Below are 25,722 nucleotides of genomic sequence, written 5' to 3' on the forward strand. Positions count from 1 at the left end.
GGAGTTGGAGTGGGATTACACCACAACGGACCCATCATAATCCTCTTGTGGCTGCTTCATTGAATTTAATGATGTGGCAGCTACAGCAGTTGTCATGATAGGAGTGGAGTTTTGCAGCTTTGCTGGAACAATGCCCAGGTGGATGGCATGGTGGCACAGTGCTGCCTCTCAGCGCCAGCGACCTGGGTTCAGTTCTGACCTTGGGTGACCGTCTGTATGGTGTTTGCAAGCTCTCCCCTTGTCTGTGTGGGTTTCCTCTGGGTGCTCCAGTTCCCTCCCACACTCCAAAGATGTGCGGATTAGGTGGAGACTCTCAGCAGGTCTGGCAGCATCTGTAAGGAGAGAAAAGAGCTGACATTTTGAGTCCAGATGATCCTTTGCCAAAGACGCTTTGTCAAAGCTTTGACAAAGGGTTATCTGGACTCGAAACGTCAGCTCTTTTCTCTCCTTACAGATGCTGCCTGACCTGCTGAGATTTTACAGCATTTTCTCTTTTAGTTTCAGATTCCAGCATCCGCAGTAATTTGCTTTTATGCAGGTTAGGTGGATTGGCCAAGCTAAATTGTCCCTTAGTGGCCCAAGATGTGTAAGTTAGATAGAATTAGCCATGGGAAATGTTTGTGGGATGACAGTGTTAGGGGAGAGGGTAAGATACTCTCTGTCGGAGAGTCGGTGCACACCCAATGGGCTGAATGGCCTCTTCTGTAGGGATTTTACAATGCTACGAATATCAGAAAAACAGACAGGGTGGAGGCTATGTCTGAAAATTGAATCTATGTGATTTTCACTCCAGAGTTTAACGAGCTTGTTCCAACCTACTGGCTTTTGGAAAATTGCTGGACTCGGGTCAGCTCTCTGGTTTTTATATGGGATGGTCCAGTTCTCAGGTGATTTGTCCATGGTTCGCTGTTCCATTTGTACCGGATGTCTTATCTGATATTTTTATTCTGAAGCAAAAGGATCCATTCCTCCTCCTCCTGCTTTCTTCCAAACAAGTTTTAGATACAAATTATTTTATGATTAATTCTCATTTACGTTTTGGATCCATCTGGACGATATTGCTGGGAATATACAAACTCTTGCTGTGATTCATCCTACAGTGCTATTTATACAGTCTGCATTACCCTAGTGTGGATTGAGAATTGCTTGATTATTGCTAATTCAATAGCACACAAATCTCCATCACCACAACCTTCCTAATATCCATTCCCCTCTGGCGACAAACATCATTTGTTTGTATTAATTTCTGGCATGCAGGCATCGCTGGCTGGACCAGTATTTATTGCCCATCCCTAACTGCCCTCCATTACATTTGAGAGTCAACCACATTGCTGTAGCTCTGGAGTCACAAGTAGGCCAGACCAGGTAAGGATGGCAGATTTCCTTCCCTAAAGGACATTAGCAAGCCAAATGGATTTTTCTGACAGTCAGCAATAGTTTCATGCCATCATTAGATTTTGTATTTTCAGATTTTTATTTCAATCAAATTTCACAATCTGTCATGGGGGGATTCAAACACAAATCCCCCCGAGCATTGCCCTGGATTACTCGTCTGGTAAGAACACCAGGTTTAAGTCCAACCGATTTATTTGATAGTAAACTCACAAGCTTTCGAAGTTTCGCTCTTCGTCAGGTGAATGGAGACTACTGGCCTCAGACAGAGCATGTAACAGCACAGACAGTTTACAGATTACTGATTAGAATGCGAATCCTTACACCTAACCTGCTATTCAAGTCTTAAAGAGGCCGACAATGTGAGTGGAAGGAGCATTGAGCACAGGTTAAAGAGATGTGTATTGCCTCCAGACAGTACAGTAAGTGAGGTTCTGCAAACCCAGGCAAGCCATGGGGGTTACAGATAGTGCGACATGAACCCAAGGTCCCTGTTGAGACAAATAAATCTATTGGATAAATTGGTTGGACTTAAACCTGGTGTTGACAGACTTCTTACTGTGTTTACCCCAGTCCAACACCGGCATCTCCACATCATTACTCATCTGGTAACAATACTCCTACACCACTGCCTCCCCTATTACTTGACTAATCTAGTTTTTTTTTGATTTTCTAATATGTTTTTCAGTTCCTCTCTCCAAGGCTTCTACAGCTCAGTCATCCTCCCCAACCCCAGTACCACACCCCCGCTGTCCCCCCATTTCTCCTCTTGCCTTCTGTAAAGTTTATTTATTAATCACAAGTAAGCTTACATTAGCACTGTAATGAGATTACTGTGAAAATCCTCTAATCGCCACATTCTGGCCCCTGTTCGGGTACACTGAGGGAGAATTTAGTGTGGCCAATGCACCTAACCAGCACGTCTTTGAACTGTGGGAGGAACTGGAGCACCTGGAGGAAACCCACACAAATACAGGGAGAACGTGTAAACTCCACACCGACAGTGACCTGGGCTGGGAATCGAACCCAGATCCCTGGGTCTGTGAGGCAGCAGTGCTAACCAATGTGCGACCGTGCCATACAACATTTGGTTCACCATATTCTTCAGGTCAGTCAGACTGGCTCAGGCCCAGGAAAGTCTCCGCCATACTTTCTGCTCACCCCATTCCAGTATATTCATTGGTAGGCTTTACCACAGAAAGCATTCTTTCTGGTTGTGTCACAGCATGCTAAGGCTCCTGTTCTGCCCAAGACTGCAAGAAAGTACAAAAGGCCGTGAATGTAGCCTAATACATCAGACAAACCAGCCTCCCATCCATTGACTCTGTCTACATTTCCCGCTGCCTCGGCAAAACAGCCAGAATAATTAAGGACCCCACACACCCCGGACATTCTCTCTTCCACCTTCTTCCATTGGGAAAAAGGTGCAAAAGTCAGAGGTCATGTAACAACCGACTCAAGAGTAGCTTCTTCCCTGCTGCTACCAGATTCTTGAATGGACTTACCCTGCATTAAGTTGATCTTTCTCTACACCCTAGCTATGAGTGTAACATTACATTCTGCACTCTCTCGTTTCCTCCTCTATGAATGGTGTGCTTTGTCTGTATGGCGAGCAAGAAACAATACTTTCCACTGTATGTTAATACATGTGACAATAATAAATCAAATCAAATCAAATAGACTTCGGTATGACTGGGCTGCCCCAAGATCTGTACTTCAAAAGGTGGCAGCACCATCAGGAGGAAAGGGTGGGGTGGAGGGAGGGGAGGGCGGGAAGAAAATTACAAAGAAGGTAGGAATTGAAGTGAATCAGCTGAAAGAGGTGCACCCTGACAGACACTGGGCGTGTTCACACCTGCAGGTCACTCTCAGTTCAGTCTCGATGCAGCAAAAATCTTCGTGCTGCTTAATGGCAGCGTTCAGAGAACATTAAATTCAGTCCCTCTGCAGTTCCCTCGAAGGGATAGGTTCATCTGCCGTGTTGTTTTGTGCGTCACTTGGTAAAACAAGTGACGTGGTTCTCATTCTGAGAATTGAACAGGTGAGAGTGTTTCTGTACCTCTGACTGATTTAATTATAGTAAGAAGTCTCACAACACCAGGTTAAAGTCCAACAGGTTTATTTACCTGGTGTTGTGAGACTTCTTACTGTGTTTACCCCAGTCCACATCATGATTTAATGATACCGGGGGATTCTTTCTCAAAACAACAAATGACTTTCAGCATTTTGTGTGTGTCAGAAACCTGCACTAGGGGTAGATTGGTGAGGCATTAGTGAGTCGAGGAATGGTTACGTAGATTCGTGGCTGGAATTACTGACCCTGCCCTCGGTGTTGTGAGGAATCAGGGTGAGGAGAGGGAGAGTCACTGCTGTTCAATCCTCCAAAGATGTCTAGACAAGGCGAGCCTGGGTGAACAGAGCTGTAAAAGCAGATTAAAGCAAAAAGCTGCTTGGTGTGAGATCATGGTGAACTTGTGTGACATGAGTGAAAGATTTATTTAGAGTGACCAGTGTCAAACTTTACCACAAAGCTAACTTGTGGTTAATTCTCACTGATAGGAAGGAAAATGAAGGAGTCCTGCAGCATTTGCAGAGCATCAAAACTGGAGACACAGCAGCACAGTGGTTAGCACTCCTGCCTCACAGCGCCAGGGATCCAGGTTCGATTCCTGACTTGGGTCACTCTCTCTGCGGAGTCTGCATGTTCTCCCTGTGTCTGCATGTGTTTTCTCTGGTTTCTTCCCATAGTCTGAAAAATGTGCTGGTTTGGGTGCATTGGCTGTGCTAAATTCTCCCTCAGTGTACCCAAAGAGGCGCTAGAGTGTGGCGACTAAGGGATTTTCACAGTAATTTCATTGCAGTGTTAACGTAAGTCTACTTGTCACACAAACAATAATATAAAGTGTGCTCTCCCCCTGATTGTGCACACTTCTGACAATGGGGCTTACCTGATCGATCTTTCTCTTTCAGACACTGCCCTGTCACGCAGCATTTGAAAAAAGAACTGACCTCAAACATTTTAATTTGATTTATTATTGTCACATGCATTGGGATACAATGAAAAGTATTGTTTCTTGTGCATTATGCAGACAAAGCATAGCGTTCATAGGGGAGAAGAAAAGAGAGAGTGTAGAATATAGTGTTGCAGTTACAGGTCAGGTGTAGAGAATAATCAGCTTAATATATGGTGCGTCTATTCAATTGATGTCAGCAGGGAAAAAGGCTGTTCTTGAGTCGATTGGTAGGTGATTTCAGACTTTTGTGCCTTTTTCCCAAAGGAGGAAGGTGGAGGAGAGAATGTCCGGGGTGTGTGGGATCCTTGATTAAGTTGGCTGCTTTTCCGAGGCAGCAAGAAGACAGAGTCAATGGACGGGAGGCTGATTTGCTATGTTCACAACCCTTTGTAGTTTATTGCAGTCTTGGTCAGAGCAGAAACCATACCAAGCTGTGACGCAACCAGAAAGAATGCTTTCTATAAAAGTTGGTGTAAAAATAAAATCGGAGTAGGTCCGGGGTGAAGGTGCAATCTCCACACAGACAAACACCCAGGTCTCTGGCACTGTGAGGCAGCGGTGCTAATCACTGGGCCACTGAAACCTTTTGTTGACTTTACTTGGAAAATGACAGCCATGCTGGAATACTCCAACCTCTGCGCATGAAGGGTTAATGGAATGATAAGTCAGCTGTTAGTCAGAAGCTGACTTTGTGGTTCCAGGGCATTCATGAGCTGCTTCAATGAGCAATTCAGTCGACGTTACTAAGAGTGAGGAGGTTGAGTGATTCTGTGTCACTAACAGCGTGCCTGTACTCTCATAGCTGCTGAGCTGCAAAAGTGTGACGATGCTCCAGTGTGGTGAGCAGGAGTTTGAGGACAAGGAAGGTCGATGTGTCCCCTGTGTCCACTGTCCTCCAGGGCAGGAGCCTGACAAGGTAATAAATGCGATCTTTAATGTCTACCGTGGATGTTTATATGTATGCTTGGCTCATACTCACACCTCAGGGAGTGCAGCGGTTCAAGAAGGCAGCTCACCACCATCTTCTCAAGGACAACCAGGGATGGGCAATAAATGCTGGTCAAGCAGGCAATGCCCATGTCCCGTAAATGAATTTTTAAAAAGGCAATGGGAGCGTCAGGAGTCAAGTCCCAAGGAACTGGATGCAGTAACATTAGAAGTTGAATGACTTTAAAAGTTGACCAAGTCGATGAATGCAGTTGTATTGTCACTGGACCTGTAACACAGGGTACTGCTCTGGGGTCCCAAGTTCAAATCCCACCACGGCAGGTAGTGGAATTTAAATTCAATAAAAACATGGAATCAAAAAGTCTAATGATGTGTTGTTCTGACCGAGCCAACAACGCCCACATCCCACAAATGAATGAAAAGCATTCTCGCCTACACATCGGAAGTTATGCATTCAAGTCCAGCTCAAGAGGGGCTGCCTTTTGAATGAGACATTAGACTGAGGCACACATTGGTAGACTTACAAATCCCAAGGCTTTATTGTGAAGGAGAGCAGGGCGGGCCCCTCAGTGCAGAGAGAGAGAGGGAGAGAGAGCTGATGAGGGGTTTAAAGTTTTTGATTTTAACCCTATCAGCCCAGAGGAATCTGGGGTGTTGATGGTACAAACGTAACGAATGGGTTAACTATCGACCCTGGAACTGTTGCCACTTTCTTGTCCATCCATCTGAACAGGCAGTATTGATGGCCACCCCGACGCCCGAGGGGCATTCCTTACCCTTATGGGCAAGATTTTAAGTTTGTGTTGTTGGTCTTGTGTTCACCAGCTGCTGAGCTGATGGCAATTCTGCCACGGCCACTTGCAAGAGTTCTCCCAGGATGAAGTCTCAATCTGGAAGCCCACTGGCTGCCATCATTTTCCCAGCTCCACTGGGGGCAATTTCCCACTGGACCGCCTGGTGCATGGTGGGTATCTCACCTTTGAGTGCCGCTGGGAGTGGTGGCCGCTGCTGGTAGTGCAATGGGGCCGAGTGGAGGGATCATTGCAATGGGTGAGTGCTGGTGAATGGGATGGCATCACTGGGGTCATCAAGCAGAGGTTGGGAAATTAGCGGGGGACTTATTTTCCAAAGGCAGAAGTCCTCCTGGATCCCAGAAAAGGATGGATTTCCCCAACCAGGCCACAGCCATCCCTGCCAGGATTGATCTAGCACTTTGCCCACATGGTGTGGTCCCTGCCTACCACTGGTAGAATATGGCGGTGAGATGAGGGCCTTAGGGTGGCACAGTGGTTAGCACTGCTGTCTCACAGTGCCAGGAACTCAGGTTTGATTCCCAGCTTGGGTTACTGTGTACAGTCTGCACCTCGTTCCCGTGTCTGCGTGAGGGGATTTCCTCTAGGTGGTCTGGTTTCCTCCCACAGTCTAAAAGACATGCTGGTTAGGTACATTAGCCATGCTAAATTCTCCCTCAGTGTATCCAAACAGGTACCAGAGTGTGATGACTAGGGGATTTTCACAGTAACTCCTTTGCAGGTGTTAATGTACGCCTACTTGTGACACTAATAGATAAACTTAAGTAACGCTGGACTTAACCAGCTGGGGTATGAAGGAGTCTCCACCCTGTATCCTTCTAACTCATTGTGCAGATGCCCCACCATCCCAGCCCTCAAGGGGTATGGGGGGGTGGTATTAAATTTTGTCCTGTACGTCTGTCTCCCATTGTGTGAGCAGGAGACAACAGCATCTTAATTTGGGCCTGAGTGCGGGAAGCCACTTTGCTAACCCTGCCCAGAGGCAGGAGGGGGTCAGGCTTAGAAAGAGCTGAGAAAGTCAGTGTTTCTCCTTTGCTTAGTGATGCCGGAAGGGACAGACCCAAGGAAGCCACCTAAACGAGGCGCGATGGAATGCCCGAGCCTCTTATCTCATCTTGTTTGTTGGCTGACTTTAATGGAAACAGAAATCAGGATTGACCAGGCTGCCAATTCACTCTCTCCATTTTACAATGTCGCCCAAGATCAACATTACTTGGCCTGTTTGATGGTGAGAGTTATCCATGTGCTAAGTGTCAATCATATCATTCCCTCAATAATTTAGCAGTAAGTCATTAATAATTCCATTATTGATCAATCAACGCTGGTTGAGATAAATGAAATCTCACTGGACAGAAGGATTTGGTTCACTTGGAAAACAAAGGGATTTATGGAATCCTAAAGTACCTAAAATATCAATATAACTTTATGCTCATTGTTATGAATTTTACAAAATCAACAATATTATCCCCCTCCAATCGTCACTTCCAGCTTGCTCTTTTAAAAGCTCCTAGGTAACAACAGAAAACAGAATGAAATTTTAATTGGCCCTGCATTGTAATCACTGTTAGTGGTGCCATCAGCTTAACAACATAATTGTGAACATAATTGGGATTGCTGTCTGGGAAAGGTAATTACTTTTTACTGTGGTTAAAATACAATCATTGTTCTTTAGGAATGTGGCTACGGAAAAGGCATCAGAATGAGCTGCAGACCCTGCGCACCAGCCACCTTTTCGGATACATACGGTCCTGGGTCCTGCAAACCGCACATGTCCTGTGCCAGTCTGAGGAAGATTTCTGCCCATCTGGGAACAGCGACAGCAGATGCTGTGTGTGGCCACTGTTTGCCAGGGTAATTATTCAGTTGTTCTCCATCTTGTCAATTCTAGAGCCTGCACAACTGCGGGAAAACTTGTGTTTGTCTGTATCATTCTCTACTTGTATGTTCTTATGATCCTGGTAGATTCTGGTAACTTTTGAAAGAAAGTCATATTTCCTGGTTATCAACAGAAATAAGCTGAGGGATAAGATTTCACATTTTAATTTGTTTACTGTAACAAACAGACTAAAACCAAACATTACTTAACACACAACTAATGCACCAAACTCATGAAAAGGTATTCTCTATTGACTATTTATTAATGCAATTGAGGTATCTTTTATAACTCTTTTACTGTGCATCGCCTTCTAGCAGATTTATTACATTACGAGGTCACGTCCCAAGTTGCTCCTAGCTTCCTAGCCAGCTCACTTCTCACGTTAGATTACACCTCCCAGTGTCCTTCAAAAGGCAATCTAGTCAGCCTTAGTCTCCCAAATCTATTTGCACCAGTAACGTCAATGTTGGTGCCTCCTTGTTCCTTAAGCCTCCATATATCCGATCTGCTCCAACTCTCACCAGCACCCTGCTTGGTTGCTAACTCAAAAACAGTATTTTCCTGCTCCTCAAGCAGTTATTACATTCTCTCTCTCTCTCTCTCTCTCTCTCTCTCTCGCTCTCTCTTTCCTGGTGCCTCTGTGTTTAAAACACAACTGTCTCTTTTTAGGTATCATAGTCTGAAGACTGTCATCTGATTTTCAATAGTTTCAGTTTGAGTTTCTTACCCCATGAGAATGAGATCACATGGGCCTCTCTCCGGGTAGAGATTTAGTATGACCACTGTCCCCCCTGACCAGATCATTCCCTTTCACCTTATGTTAAAGGTGACATTTTAAAGCTTACCCATATTGTAAAATCCTGCATTTGTTAAAAAAGCCTAAAATAGGTAATAATTGAATCATGTAAAATCTACTTAATATGATCCAGTAAAGGATCATATATAGTGATTGGATAATTCCAGCTGCAATTTGTGGTGCATAGTTATACATAAAATGTGTTGGATATGTGTTTGTATACATTATTGATTTGATTTATTATTGTCACATGTATTAGTATACAGTGAAAAGTTATATTTCTTGCATGCTATACAGACAAAGCATACTGTTCATAGAGAAAAAAGAAAAGAGTGTAGAACATAGTGTTACAGTCATAGCTATGGTGTAGAGAAAGATCAACTTAGTGCCACGTAGGTCCATTCAAAAGTCTGATGGCAGCAGGGAAGAAGCTGTTATTGAGTCGGTTGATACGTGATCTCAGATTTTTGTATCTTTTTCCCAATGGAAGAAGGTGGAAGAGAATATGTTCAAGGTGCATTGGGTCCTTGATTATGCTGGCTGCTTTTCTGAGGCAGCGGGAAGTCTAGACAGAGTCAATGAATGGGAGGGTGGTTTGCATGATGGACTGGGCTTCATTCATAATCCTTTCTTGCAGTCTTGGACAGAGCAGGAGCCATACCAAGCTGTGATACAACCAGAAAGAATGCTTTCTCTGCTGCATCTGTAAAAGTTGGTGAGAGTTTGTTTGCTATCACAAAGTTTCCAGGTGAATTCCAAGGATTAATATATAGGTGGACAAATTATTAAGATTTACCAATCCTTAAGTTGAAAAGATACGAGGCCAGCTTCTCAACAGCATCTGGCATAATGTTGGGAAAGGCATTCCTGGAAATGCAAATGAAGAGAATCAGCACTTTTTGTGTGACTTCACAAAATGAAACCCTCCAACACCACAAGACCTGTCATCTGCTTAGCAATCTGTATGTCAGTGTATTAGTCATATAACAATGACCAGAACATTGGCAATCCAAGAATATAATTGCTTACTGTGTGAACAGGTACAAATATCTGTTTAAGTTGGTCATTGGATTCAGTTGCTGCCGTATTAAGGGTTATATTTTCACAATTTCAGGAGCACAATGCAGTTAATTGGCTTCAGCATGCACATATTTCATTCAAATGTCACCAGTTAGATATTCTTTATCAATACAATGTATTTAGCTACTGCACACTGTGGCTTGTAAACCAAACCCTATCCCCATAACCCCATGCACCTACCCTAACTCGTCCCCCGACACGAAGTGGCAATTCAGCATAGCCAATCCACCTAACCCGTGCATCTTTGGATATACTGTGTGACTGTGCTGCCGTATGTTATTTTACACATTATGTTTAACACCCACCATAGAGCTGCAACATGTTCGATGCTGGGAGCTCGGAGGGCTTTCTAACCATTGTTAAAGGAAGCTATGAGGGATGGTGCGGCAGCATGGTGCTTATTGGACAACATTCTGCCTTAAATGTTAAGCAGCATCCCCATTCTGGAGCTTCTGAGGTGGGGGAAAGTGTGAAATTGCATGGATGGGATTCATAGAAAGAGAGAAAGTAGGATCAGCTATTCCAGCCCTTTTGAGTCTGTTCATCCATTCAATGTAATCATGGTTGATCCTCTATCTCTACACCATTCTACTGCTCTCGCTCCATACCTCTTGAGGCTGGAAATCTTTCTATTTCTTTCTTAAATTTATCCAGTGACTTAGCCTCCACAGCCTTCCGCAGTAGAGAATTCCACAATTCACCACCCTCTAGTGAAAAAATTTCTCCTCATCTCAGTCCTAAATTGCCGACCCCATATCCTGGGATTGTGACCTCCTGTTCTAGATCCTCAGCCAGAAGAAACAACCTGCATCCAGTCTGTCCAGCCCTATCAGAATTTTATACATTTCATTTAGATCCCTCTCATTCTTCTCAATTCTAGTGAATACAGGCCTAGTTAACCCAATCTCTTCTCACATAACAATCCTGTCACCCCCAGGAATCAGTCTGGTGAATCTTCATTGCATTCCCTCTGTGGCAAGTATATTATTTCTTTGATTTAATGCTTTAATCTGAATCTGGTGAACTGGTGCAGCAACAATAATCTCTCCCTCAATGTCAACAAAACGAAGGGGATTACCATCGACTTCATAAAACATAAAGGAGAACATGCCCCTGTGTCTACATCAATGGGATGAAGAAGAAAGGGTTTTAAATTTTAAATTCTTAGGTATCCAGATCACCAAAAACCTGTCATGGTCCCTCTCATGCTGACGCTATAGTTAAGAAAACCCACCAACACCTTTACTTTCTCAGAGGTCTAAGGAAATTTGGCTATGACTCTCATCAACATTTACAGATGCACCATAGAAAGCACTCTTTCTGGTTGTATCACAGCTTAGTATAGTTCCTGCTCTGCCCAAGACCGCAAGAAACTACAAAAGTAGTACCAATGAATGTAGCCCAATCCATCATGCAAACCAGCCTCCCATCCATTGACTCTGTCTACAGTTCCTGCTGCCTCGCAAAGCAGCCAGCATAATTAAGGACCCCATGCATCACAGACATCCTCCTTTCCACCTTCTACCATCGGGAAAAAGATACAAAAGTCAGAGGTCACGTACCAACCGACTCAAGAATAGCTTCTTCCCTGCTACTGTCAGATTTTTGAATGGACTTACCTTGCATTAAGTTGATCTTTCTCTACACCCTAGCTATGATTGTAACACTACATTCTGCACTGTCTCATTTCCTTCTCTATCAACGGTATGCTTTGTCTGTGTAGTGCACAAGAAACAATACTTTTCACTGCATGTTAATACATGTGGCAATAATAAATCAAATCAAATCAAATCAATATCAATGTTGCACACAATACTCCAAATGTGATTTCACCAAGACCCTGCAGCAAGATACCCCAGGGTGGGATTTTCCAATCCTCTCCCCGGTCTTGTCCTGTCGATGTCGACCCCTTGCACCAGATTCCCCAGGGATAAGGCAGGACCATAAGATGCTGTCAGCAGCCAATGGCTTGCTGCACCCATGGGAGGGATAAATCCCAGCCCTAGTGTGGTAACACCTGTAAAATGTTATTGCTTTGCATTGTGTTTCAGAATCCTGGCTAGAGCCTTAGAGTCATAGAAGTTTACAGCGTAGAAACAGGCCCTTCAGCCCGACTTGTCCATGCCGCCCTTTTTTTTAAAACCCCTAAGCTAATTCCAATTGCTCGCATTTAGCCCATATCCCTCTATACCCATTGTAACCATGTAACTATCTAAATGCTTTTTAAAAGATAAAATTGTACCCACCTGTACTACTACCTCTAGCAGCTTGTTCCAGACACTCACCATCCTCTGTGTGAAAAAATTGCCCCTCTGGACACTTTTGTATCTCTCCTCTCTCACCTTAAACCTATGCCCTCTAATTTTAGACTCCCCTACCTTTGGAAAAGATACTGACTATCTACCCTGTCTATGCCCCTCATTATTTTATAGACCTCTATAAGGTCACCCCTCAGCCTCCTACCCTCCAGAGAAAAAAGTCCCAGTCTATTCAGCCTCTCCTTGTAACTCAATCCATTAAGTCCAGGTAGCATCCTAGTAAATCTTTTCTGCACTCTTTCTAGTTTAAAATATCTTTTCTATAATAGGGTGATCAGAATTGCACATAGTATTCCAAATGTGGCCTTACCAGTGTCTTGTACAACTTCAACAAGACACCCCAACTCTTAAATTCAATGTTCTGACCGATGAAACCCAGCATGCCAAATGCCTTCTTCACCACTCTGTCCACCTGTGATTCCACTTTCAAGGAGTTATGAACCTGTACCCCTAGATCTCTTTGTTCTGTAACTCTCCTCAATGCCCTACCATCAACTGAGTAAGTCCTGCCCTGGTTCAATCTACCAAAATGCATCACCTCACATTTGTCTAAATTAAACTCCATCTGTTATTCGTCAGCCCACTGGCCCAATTGATCAAGATCCTGTTGCAACTTTCTTCACTGTCCACAATGCCACCAATCTTGGTGTCATCAGCAAGCTTACTAACCATGCCTCCTATATTCTCATCCAAATTATTAATATAAATGACAAATAACAGTGGGCCCAGCACTGATTCCTGAGGCACACTACTGGTCACAGGCCTCCAGTTTGAAAAACAACACTGTACAGCCACCTTCTGGCTTCTGTCAAAATGCCAATTTTGTCTCCATTTAGACACCTCACCCTGGATCCCGTGAGATTTAATCTTATGCAACAACCTACCATGGGGTACCTTGTCAAAGGCTTTGCTAAAGGCCATGTAGACAATATCAACTGCACTGCCCTCATCTACCTTCTTGGTTACCCCTTCAAAAAACTCAATTAAATTTATGAGACATGATTTTCCACTCGTAAAGCCATGCTGACTGTCCCTAATCAATCCTTGCATCTCTAAATGCCTGTAGATCCTGTCTCTCAAAATACCTTGCAACAATTTACCCACCTACATCTGTAAGTGAGAAATCATTGTTTTCCCAAAACTGAGCTCTGAGGTAGTGCACTCAATACTTCACCTAGTTGGACACAATTCCTCTAAGTAGCACTCATTTCCCACCCTCAAGCCACATTCTCATCCATTCCCAGGATTTATGATGAATTTAATTAATAGCCTCACATGCAAAGAAAGTCTTGTCAAATGCTTTAAAGTTTATTCATTAGTCACAAGGAGGCTTACATTAACATTGCAGTGAAGTTGAGGCACACCAAATCTTAGGACTTACTGCAGTCCCTTTGGATTTGTGATTTGCCAGTGAAGTCGAGGTCGGTTAGGCATGTTGTTCCCTTCTGGAAAACGGGATTAGAATTGATAGGTGCTTGATTCAGACACCATGGGCGAAAGGGCCTCTTTCTGTGCTGTAAAACCTTATAACTCTATCGGCACTCAGCCAGGATCCATAAAGAAGTTATTGTTGTGCAGATGATCTTTAAGTTATCGATAGTACTTGATTACATTACGTGGAATGATGGGTTTATAATTATAATGATTTTCAATGTCTCCCAAATTACCTTTGGGGTAGCATGGTTGGCATAGTGGTTAGCACTGCTACCTCATAGTGCCAAGGGCCATGGTTTGATTACCTGCTTGGGCCGTTGTCTATACAGAGTCAGCACGTTCTCCCCATGTGTGGGTTTCCTCAGGGTGCTCCGGTTTCCTCCCACAGTCCGAAAGATGTGTGGGTTAGGTGCATTGGCTGTGCTAAACTTTCCCTCAGTGTGGTGATTAGGGGATTTTAACAATGACTCCATTCAGTGTTAGTTAGTGTCTGGGGTGAATAGCATCAATATCTGGGAATTTACTTGTTTTTGAGCACTACTTACAATTTCCAATTCACATAATAAAGTAAAATGATTGATAAAATTTATCTGACAAAGACATGTGTTTCATATCTCTCCTTTCTAATATTTGTAGGAAATAACCAATTAGAATATTTCCTATATTATACTCATCCTCAGGTTTAAGCCTGTGTCATTTATGGTTTCCACTTGTTTTTTTCTGGTTTCATTTTGTCCCGCTGATTGCCCTTTTAATGGATTCCTGTGTTTTCTTCTCGTTACATTCCCTGATGAAACTAATAGATTTTAAAAGAGATTTGAAATTTCAGTGACCCACTGAAAGGATCTCATGTCAATATTTCAGGTTTAAATCTTTTACTGTAACAGTCAAACTAAAAGCAACATTAACCAAACATTATTTTGTCGGCAACTCATACTCTGAACTGCAGAAAAGAAATTCCCTTTTAGTTTTTAGTACAAACAGAGCCCCCGCCATGGTTATACTTTTCGCTGTCCCTTAAGTAGAAACGTCATTCTCTCAAAGCTACACCAAAATTATTTTCTGATCCTGATGGTCTGCTCCCTTTCACCTCTCTCAGAATCATAGAACGTAGAACATAGAACATTACAGCGCAGTACAGGCCCTTTGGCCCTCAATGTTGCGCCGACCAGTGGAGCCAATCTAATGACCCTCTAACCTAAACTATTCCAATGTTATCCATATGCCTATCCACTGACCATTTGAACGCCCTTAAAGTTGGCGAGTCCACAACTGCTGCAGGCAGGGCATTCCACGACCTTACTACCCTCTGAGTAAAGAACCTACCTCTGACATCCGTCCTATAATTACCACCAGAAAGCTATGTCCCCTTGTGTTAGCCATCACCATCCGAGGTAAAAGGCTCTCACTGTCCACCCTATCCAATCCTTTGATCATCTTGTATGCCTCAATCAGATCACCTCGTAACCTTCTTCTCTCCAATGAAAATAACCTCAAGTCCCTCAGCCTTTCCTCATAAGACCTTCCCACCATACCACCATATCATAGAATCCCTACAGTGCAGAAAAAGACCATTTGGCCCATCAAGTCTGCACCGATTTTCCAATAAAGCATCCCACCCAGGCCCTTTCCTCATAACCCCATGTAGTTATCCTGTTAATGCCCCTAAACTACATTTCTTGAGACACTAAGGGCCCGATTTTACCATCACATTGCGTCTGTTTTCTGGTACGAAAACTTGGTAAAGTTGGGCTGGAGGTGAGTACTGCGATTTGTGCCCACCTCCCCGCTGGTTCCCCCTTTACCAAGGCCGAAAATGGCCGCGATCGGGACCACGCCATAAATGGGGCGATGACTATTTAAGTGCATTTGCATGCATTTAAACTGACAATGGGCTGCATGCTCAACTTTACCAGCACCTCCCCGTTTACCATGCATTTGCTTATCCAGAATCAGTGCAAAACAGACATGCTCCATACAAGTCTGATTCAGTTCCCCCAGTTAGTAAGTGTGGCGTGTCCGATGCCTCTCTGCTTTATTTCAAGTCTCTGAGCCTTCATAGAAGTTCAAAGCCATTGAAATCCCTTTGAAAACCTTTGTTTCCATTCAATTTCAGTCCAACTTTTTAGATTTCATTTGATTGACAGTATGATGGTTTTCCATGGCATGCAGTCACCTTCATGTGTTGATCATTCCTTCACATAGTCTCCCCCACCCCATTGTTCCTAACCGTGATGTTTATACAAAGGAGGACCTTAGAGCATTTAGCTGCTTTGACATTGTCTGTAGCTACATTCTTGTGCTCACAGCTGCAGGCAACTTCAAAAGCAGCAAAGTATTTTTAGGTTCCCGCCCACTCTGTACTCGAACCTCATAGGGGCCAGCGTGGCAGTCCTGATGAATTGGAAAAGCTTTGACGCCTGGCAGCAATCCAGTTTTATCCCCTATCCAGCAGGCTGTCGAGATTCCCACTAGTGACAAATAGGACTGGTGAATCCCCCGCCACCTCCCACCACCAGTCATTATAAATGGGAGACTTGAGTTGCACATGGCAACAAAACACTCTGTAGGCATTTAAAATCATGCTGAACTAATTGGACTGATTTTACGAGCCCCAACCATCTTTAAACCTGTTGACAGAGGAGCCCAATTCCAGCCCAATGAATCACCAGAAGTTTCCATTTTGTGCATATGTCATAGAATCATAGAATCCTACAGTACAGAAGGAGGCCACTCGGCCCATTGAGTCTATACTGACCACATCCCATCCAGGCCCTATTCCCTTAACCCTACTAATCCCCCTGACACTAAGGGGCAATTTAGTATGGCCAATCACCTAACCCACATATCTTTGGACTGTGGGTGGAAACCAGAGCACCCGGAGGAAACCCACGCAGACATAGGGAGAATGTGCAAACTCCACCCAGGCAGTGGCCCGAGGCAGAAATTGAACTTGGATCCATGGTGCTGTGAGGCAGCGGTGCTATCTACTTTGCATGTGTATGACCAAAAAGTTCCATACTGCCTCACATAAGACGTTTTCTACCTTAATGTCTAGACCCAGCCAGAGCAACCTCATCTAAAGCCCCTCCTTTACAATAATTATAAAATCTGTTAACTGATCTCTCCCTAACATTGTCAGATGGTGACATTTAAATCTAAGATGAGATATTGCAAAAACCTTCGTTCTTATTTTAGACAACTTGAAAGTTCAGCCATGGTATTTTATTGAATTTCAATTCAATAAAAAGTGTCTGGAATTAAGAATGTACCGGTAACCATGAAACCATTGTCCATTGTCAGAAAAAAAATGAAGTTTTATTCCGACAATCCTTGTCCATGTCCCTTAGGGAAGCGACACCTGTGTCCTGTGAATGAATAAAAGAAAATTGCTGAAAAGTTAGCCTGTGGCATTGTAATGCACCAAGAATGGCACAGCGGCACAGTGGTTAGCACTGCTGCCTCACAGCATCAAGGACCCAGGTTCAATTCTGGCATTGGGTCACTGTCTGTGTAGAGTTTGCACGTTCTCCTCATGTCTATGTGGGTTTCCTCTGGGTGCTCCAGTTTCCTCCCACAGTTCAAAGATGTACGGATTAGGTTGATTGGCCATGTTAAATTGCCCCTTAGTATCAGGGGGATTAGGACAGTAAATATGTGGGGTTACGGGGATGGGACCTGGATGGGATTGTTGATGTTGTAGGCTCAATGGGTCAAGTGGCCTCCTTTTGCACTGTAGATTCTAACTGGGTTCTTCCAGCAACAGAAGACTGCACTTGAGATTTGTAAGTGGGACTTTTTCCAGTTCTGCACTCCCTGGGCAAAGTTTTACAGGCCCGCTCGGACAAGAGCAGAAATTCCTGCCCGGGGGTCAACGGAGATTTCCAGTGCTGGACCCTCGCCTGCTCCGATTCCGTGGCAGGTGAGGTAGTAGATTTCCAGCGATTGGGTAGAGGCTCAATTGCCGGGGGCACAAAACAGAAAATTACACTTGCACAGCCCCTAATTTTCTATCAGTTAAACTGTGATTTTCAGCAGGCGGGGCTTTGGAATGTGAGAAGGATGTAAAAAATAAAGCATTTGGTTTGAAATGTAACACTACTGTTGGCTGACTTACAAAATTTACAAGAAAGCCATTATCAACTACTTCTGATATTCCAGCAGCATTGGGATCCAGGTTAATGTTAACAAGCTCAGGATTCCTGTCCAGATAATGATGCCCTCTCCTCTCTGAATGATTTGATTTTCTGTCTGGATAAAGAAGTGTGATTGAGAATGAATGTGCAATGAGGAATTGGGATATACTTTTAGTAATTTTCAAAATATTTAGGATTCAAAAGCAGGAAGGAAATGCTGCTAGGCGAGTGAAGTTAGAATCATAGAATCCCTGCAGTTCAGAAGGAAGCCATTTGGCCCATCGAGTCTGCACTGACCACAATCCCACGCAGGGTCTACCCCCATAACGCCACATATTTATCCTGCTAATCCCCCAACACTAAGGGTCAATTCAGCATGGCCAATCAACCTAACCCACACATCTTTGGAGTGTGGGAGGAAACCAGAGCACCCAGGGGACACCCACACAGACACGGGGAGATTGTGCAGATTCCACATAGACAGTGATCTCAGCTGGAATTGAACCCAGGTCCCTGGCGCTCTGAGGCAGCAGTGCTAACCATTGTGCCACCTTGCTGCCCCAAACAGTCCGTGAGCTTAACATGATCTCTGCATTTCCAAATTCCTGCAGTTTTTGCCATGCAGGAAGATATGGAGTTAAAAGATATTTTCAGTACAGCTGTTTACGGTTAGGGTGGGACACTGTTAACCATGCATAGGAATCTTCTTTTGACTAAAGCCTTGGGGAAGGGTGTGAGATTTTTCTCTGAAAAGATCCTAAGAAAAACAAGTCTAAATGCAAGAATAGGAAAAGACACTCAAGAGCAAACCTGTGGGAAAAAGGCTCCCTTCCTCCTTGACACAGGCTCCACTTTACACCCTATTGTCAGGTCTGACTATGTGGCTCCTTTTGCTTATATTTATATTTTTCTGGCGATAGTGATGCCAACTCGCTGATGGCCTGTTTTGCATCTGTCACACTTAGCACATAAGAACTTAAGAAGCATAGTCAAGGAGGAAGAAAGGCTATGAGCTTTGGAACTCATCCTGTTAGCAGCCTTATTCCTGTTACCGTAGCCAGCTGCATTTTTATCACTAATCTTTTGTCTGTCCTACCTAGCCTAATGTGTCCTCCCCAATACTTTATAACTCAAGTCAAAATGTTGATTTTAAATTTTACTTTTGTCAATTCAAATTTCTGGCGAGGACTTGGGGCATTTCATTAGGTTAAATGATCCAAGAATCACTACAGTGCAGAAGGAGGCCATTCGGCCCATTGAGCCTACAGCAGCAACAATCCCACCCAGGCCCTATCCCTGTATTTGTCCTGCTAATCCCCTTGACACTAAGAAGCAATTGACTGTGGCCAACCAACCTAACCCACACATCTTTGGGAGGAAACCGGAGCACCCGGAGGAAACACTCATAAACACAGGGAGAAGATGCAAACTCCACACAGACTGTCGCCCGAGGCCGGAATTGAACCCAGGTCCCTGGCGCAATGAGGCAACAGTGCTAACCACTGTTTCTCCCATAAAGACACTGTATAAATATAAGTCAGTATAGTAATCTAACTTCAGGATCATCTGAGTGCACAAGGCATGTAATAGACAGTTTTTTTAATTGTATATTAATATTTAATTTTGCTCTGCTTTGCAGGTATTTCACCAGAGCTGAAGGGTCCTCTGATGCAGAGGAATGTCTTCCATGCTCTTCTGCTCCGATAGGAACTGTGGAATGTGCAGGTTAGTCTACAGCTGGGAGGGGACAATTGAGTCCACAGTCAAGCCATTGACACCACTTCTTGCTTTATTCTCTTAACCATTGCAAATCTTAGTGGTGTCTTTTATGACAGGCCTTGGCCATTCATTCGATTTTTCAATGAAAAAGAAATGCCTGTATGAGAGAGCACTAACCAAAAGATGTCATTTTTAAAAGTTTATTTGTTAGTGTCACAAGTAGGCTTACATTAACACTGCAATGAAGTTACTTTGAAAATCCCCTAGTCGCCACACTCTGGCATCTGTTTGGCTACACTGAGGGAGAATTTAGCACAGCCAATACACATAACCAGCACATTTTTCCGACTGTGGGAGAACACTGGAGGAAACCCATGCAGACACGGGGAGAATGTGCAAACTCCACACACTCAGTGACCCAAGCTAGGAATAGAACACGGGTCCCTTTCAGTGTGAGGCAGCAGTACTAACCACTGTGCCACTGTGCCATGTTATTAAATCCTTGCATTTGCGCAATCACTTTGTTATGTCCCTATCCTATTTTTGTTAAGATCAGGGGATTTGAAAATTGCTGGTGTTGTTGCTTGTTGTCAGTAGCGTGTTGGCAGGAAAGTGCAAGTTGTTTATAAGCTGACATGAGATTGCTATAAAAGTACATGATAAAGGGCCTGGTGTGACAATGGGCTGATATTTGAATCCATGCCCACAGATCAGTTATAGAGATTACGTTCACAGTTGCATGTTCAGCCTGGCACTCAGACACATGGTGATAGAATTGCAAGATTAAACATCAGAGGAGTTTATTCATACAGAACTAGATGTTACACATGAAACTGATCTTCATAAATGAATACCAAATTAATAACTCATTCTGAAACATTAACTGATGAAGACCATGATTAAAGGTTAAGTGGTAAATATAAATTGAGGTGATAAAACAACATATAGAAGGGATATGAGGAGTTCTCTTATTCATTTGTGGGACATGGGCATTGCTGGCTGGACAGTATTTATTGCTCATCCCTAGTTGCCCTTGGAGGGCAGTTAAGGATCAACCACATTGTTGTGGCTCTGGAATAGGCCAGACCAGATAAGGACAGCAGATTTCCTTCCCTAAAGGACATTGGTGAACTAGATGGGTTTTTCCCGACAATCGTTTAAAGATCTTCAGTAGATTCTTAATTCTAGATATTTTTTATTGAATTCAAATTCCACCAAGAGCTGTGATGGGATTTGAACCCAGAACATTAGCTGAGTTTCTGGATTGATAGTCGAGCGATAATACCACTGGGCCATTGTCTCCCCAAACAATTACAATAGGTCAGAGTTGAATATTGTTGATCATAGTGTTAGGGTGGTACTTTAGAGTTTTCCATGTGTTACCTTTCTAGAGAGATGAATCGCTGGGTTTTCTTTTGGTAGTTTCACCTGTGGTTTCGCTCTCAAAACATTATTACCTGAATTTTCACCAGAATGGAGAGGATTATGTAAATTGGTACCACAGGCCCAATCCTGAAAATCCCTTCCCCAAAGCTGGTACCCACCAATTTCACTGGGTGCAGGGGCTCTGGGAGAACTTTGCACATCCATGGTTCAAGGATGCAGCTGCAGTTCTTAAAGAGGAGTTGCCTTCAGTCAGATCCAATTTTTGCTCATGTGATCAGTGTTTTCTTTTTTGCTTTGTTGACATAGGCCTGAGGGTTACAATTATGGGATTTATGCCCCATTACTGATTTTATAACCTATCATTATCACAGTGAGGTGCCTGCCAGTTCATAGTTTGATTAACAGCTCCAACTGGTTTTAAAGTTTTTGTGTGCAATCTTAACTGTCGTTCATGTCACACTCCCGCTGCAGCGAGGCCGTAGAATCTTCTGTCACTGTGGCAGGATGTTCCCATCCCACCAGCATGAGCAATAGTAAGATTCAATTCCGGCCTGTGATTTGAGGCAATGATTACACATGCTTGCACTTACAAGGAATTAAGTGGTTGATGGAAACAAAATACAGCAAAAAGGTGTTTATCAATGGTAATTTTTTTTAAACAGTGACTTCATCAATAGACCTTTAGAACTATATTTCCTCTGACCATGGCTCCTGAGATCTGTCTATTCTGGATAGTGGTTGAGTTGGCACGGAGGGTGTAAGAACCAAGAGTTTTGGGTGGGCACATAGCTTAGCATGAGTTGTCACTAAGTTGACATAATGGTTATAAAGGGGCTGTATGGAGGGGCATAGGTTGAACAGAGGGTATGAGGGTCTATGCAGGGCAGGTGGCAGTCATGAGGTGACAAGAGTTGACATGGATGGGGCATAGGGTGCGTATGGTGGTCGGCGGGGGAGGATGTTTGAAGGGCTGAGGACTGTTTACATTTTATTGTTCTTTTGCAGTTGGGGCTAAGTGCTGGATTACTGAGATGGGCCTTCTGCCCAGCCTGGCTCCGTACCCGACGACTCCTGTGCACCTCAGAACTGTCTCTCCGCACCCCCCAGATTGGAAATCTGACCAACTGAGTTTGTGGAGCTGGGAACTTTCCCAAATTTGCACTCTCGCCCTGGGGGCAAAAATTCAGGCCAGTGTTTAGGAGAGGCTGTGTGCTGAAAGGAGGAACCTCGATTACCAAATGGTCTTCTCCCATTTCCTCTTCATTTTGCCTAATTGCAAGGCTGATGAAGCTTTGCTGAACTGCCCCATTTGCTGATAGAATTGTAGAGTCATGGAGGTTTACAGCATGGAAACAGGCCCTTTGGCCCAACTTGTCCATGCTGTCCTTTCTTTGTAAGCACTAAAACTAGTCCCAATTGCCCGTGTTTGGCCCATATCCCTCAATACCCATCTTACCTATGTAACTAAATGCTTTTTAAAAGACAAAATTGTACCCACCTCTATTACTACCTCTGGCAGCTTGTTCCAGACACTCACCACCCTCTGTGTGAAAACATTTGCCCCTCTGGACCCTTTTGTATCTCTCCCCTCTCATCTCAAATTTATGCCTTCTACTTTTAGACTCCCCTACCTTTGTGAAAGATGTTGACTATCTAGATATCCATGCCCCTCATTATTTTATAGACCTCTATAAGATCACCTTTAAGCTTCCTACACTCCAGGGAAACAAGTCCCAGTCTATCCAGCCTCTCCTTATAACTCAAACCACCAAGTCCCAGTACACCCTTGTAAATCTTCTTCGTGATCTGCTGCCTAGTGGGGTATTAATGGAGGAACCCAAAGGAAGGCACAAGAAATAATTCAACCAAATGGAACTAAATTTCAATTTAGTTGCTATGCTAAATCTCTGGGAGACACGGACAGTGGAGAAACCTTTCGCCATTGGCCAGCTCTTGTCAATCCAGTCTGAAGATGTTGCTGAGGTGAAGTTTCAGGAGCTCTAACTACATTCTGTACCTTTGTACGAGTGCCTGGCCTTCATGATTTTGTGCTGTATTGAAAGCTAATAGCCGGGATTCTCCCAGCCCACTTCACTGCTCGAGTAGTGCAGCAGATCGGGAAACATCAGTGAGGGCTTTGCAGCGAGAGCCGCAACTGGTGGATGGCCGGTCGTGAGTCTCTCAGCTGTGTTTTTTGACGTAATCAGCCTTGCACCAGAAATCAGCGCAATTTCCATATCATTAGCCAGCCCAGGACAGTAGTCTCTGGGCTTGTAAGTGTCCCCTTCCCCCCTGCCCGAAGAGAGATGTTCCCACTAGCAGGGATTAAAGTTGCTCCCCATCAACAGGGACCAGGCATGATCATCCTTGCTGCTGGGGACAGAGACCAAGAGGTTGGGGGCAGTGGTGTTGCCTCTTGGGCAGTGCCAGCCTGGCACCCTGGCTCTGTCCACTGGATACCAGGCAGTACCAAGGGAGCAGGATCATAGGAGGCGTGACCTACTTGTGCGGGGCCAATTGGTGGTAGGGGGGACCCGTTATACACACTCTGCTTGAGGTATCAGTGGGAGAGAGAGGAAGGAAGGTGATCGGGGCTACACATGGGGAGGGTGGGCTGACCACGGGGGTTGGAGCTGACCATGTGGGCATCAGGGACAGGACTAATCATGAGGGACTGGCAATTAGGGCTGGCCGAGGGGGGGAGGGGGCGGGTTGGGGGGGCTGGCATCAGAGAGGTTTGGGAAGCTGGCGGTTGGGAGGTGGGAGCCTGGGAAGCAATCGGGAGGCTGGTGATCAGAAGACTGGCAATGGGTGGGGCCACTGCGTATGTGCCAATCTCCCCACAGTCACGACGGCACATGTGCAGTGGCCCACTCAACGCACTCAGTCTGGCCTCTCCAGCGGGATGTGCCCCCACCCTTTCCCCCCCTTACTGGTGTGAATCCCCTGAGGTTCTCCAAGGAGCACAGAGTGGTGGAGACTCATTCAACCCATGAGCACTTAGTTATTTTTGGGAGAATCGCCCCTGACTGATTCTGCTGTCCCCAGCTGAGATCAGCCCACTCCAATATATGACCTCCTTGGTTCACTGAATAAACTTGCTGAGTTTTTGGGAGGAGGTTTGTCTGTCTCCTCTTGTGATAATTCGCACTCACGAACAAAGGATTAGGCTATTTGTGATCAAGGCTTCCAGACGTAATTCCAAAATAGCTTGACGTGCCCCACCATGGGTCAGCACAGCAGCTGCCACTTTGTGCTGCTGTGCATTCGCTTGGCACAACTGCACAAATGAGTATTTAATGATCCAAGCATTAAAGGGGACATGATGTCCTGATCTGACCACACACAACAAATGGTCATTAATTCCGTCCTTCCATCCAGTGTAACCATGCAATCAAATCCTATTAGTGCATCATAGATATTTCAAATGCTTATTCGTCTGTCAGAGTGTGTGTTGTTTTATTTAAGCAGTCCATTGTGTCGGCATTAAGCAAATCTGCATTTCCTTCAGAAAAACCAAGCTTGCCTGTCAAACTTAAAAGTTCAGCCATTATCCAAACCCGACTGCGGAATGGTGCCAAGAATGTTGCTTTTACAGAGAGGAACATGCACAGCTTCATGCGAGGGAATGAAAAGCACAAATTGCTTTCAATGCAAAATGGATGTGAAGTGTCCTCATTGTGAGGTGAAGCGAGCCCAGGCCATTCTCCTGGAGCTGGGGCAGCACGGTGGTTAGCACTGCTGCCTCACTGCAGCAGGGACCTGGGTTCGATTCCTGGCTTGGGTGACTGTCTGTGTGGAGTCTGCACATTCTCCCTGTGTCTGCGTGGGTTTCCTCCGAGTGCTCCAGTTTCCTCTCACAGTCCAAAGTTGTGCTGGTTAGGAGCATTGGCTGTGCTAAATTCTCCCTCAGTGTACCCGAAAGGAGTGTGGCGACTAGAGAAATTTCACAGTAATTTCATTGCGGCGTGAATGTAAGCCTAATTGTGACTAATAAATAGATGGAGCTCCTGTTACTGGTGGTAGTGACCTGAATATTCTGATCGGGACAAGGGGAATTTCGCAGTAACTTCATTGCAGTGTTAGTGTAAGCCTTACTTGTGACTAATAAATGAACTTTTAAACTTTAAAAGTCTGTTATACCACTTCAATCTTACAGATAATCTGGGGTTAAACTCATTGCCATTTTGGAGGCAGTTTCCTGTGGCTATTTCCAGGAGAACCAGGATCCTTGCCTTGTGATAGTGCCAGTCACCCACCACAGTTTCTTAAATGTTTGAACTTGGAACACTTGCCAAGTGAAAAATTTTCATTTTAGCGTCTGTTTCATGAGCCATTTAACCCCTCCTTGGCCACATGAGACACCAGGAAAATGGTGACAGTGTTGACATTTGGGATTGCAAAGGTGTTGATGCTGGAAGGTAGCTCATTTCCATCATTAGTATTTTATTTGTGCCTTGGAGAAAATGAATGGGCTTTGGTGAGGCAGGAGGCGAGTTACTTGCCTCAGACTTCCCAGTCTCCGACCTGCTATTTATTTATATGGCTGGCCCAGTTCAGTTTCAGGTCAATCCCTAGGATGTTGATGGTGGGGAAATCAGCAATTGTAATATAATCAAAATGGTTGAATTGCTTGAAAAATGACAAATAACTCTGCTAATTCTTGTTTGTAGATGCACTATGCTGAGTGGAACTAAACCGTTCAAACCAGAAATCTCAAATATGTTTGTCCAGTAGGGATTTGTAGAATTTACAATGTTGATGACAGACAAGCATAATCCAACATTTCCTATAATTTGAATCATAGCAAT

General features: G+C 44.3%; 1 protein-coding gene across 1 annotated transcript in view; it reads left to right on the forward strand.

Moving 5' to 3' along the window:
- Nucleotides 1-25,722, forward strand: part of relt (RELT TNF receptor) — an 89,994-nt gene that overhangs the window by 19,451 nt on the left and 44,821 nt on the right. The window contains exons 3-5 of the mRNA XM_080197537.1: nucleotides 5,209-5,322; nucleotides 7,839-8,017; nucleotides 19,446-19,531. Coding sequence (XP_080053663.1) covers nucleotides 5,209-5,322; nucleotides 7,839-8,017; nucleotides 19,446-19,531 — 379 coding nt within the window. The remainder of the gene's footprint in view (nucleotides 1-5,208; nucleotides 5,323-7,838; nucleotides 8,018-19,445; nucleotides 19,532-25,722) is intronic.

Source organism: Carcharhinus amblyrhynchos, chromosome 10, assembly GCF_965287045.1.
Source record: "Carcharhinus amblyrhynchos chromosome 10, sCarAmb.v2.hapA, whole genome shotgun sequence".
NCBI lineage: Eukaryota > Metazoa > Chordata > Chondrichthyes > Carcharhiniformes > Carcharhinidae > Carcharhinus > Carcharhinus amblyrhynchos.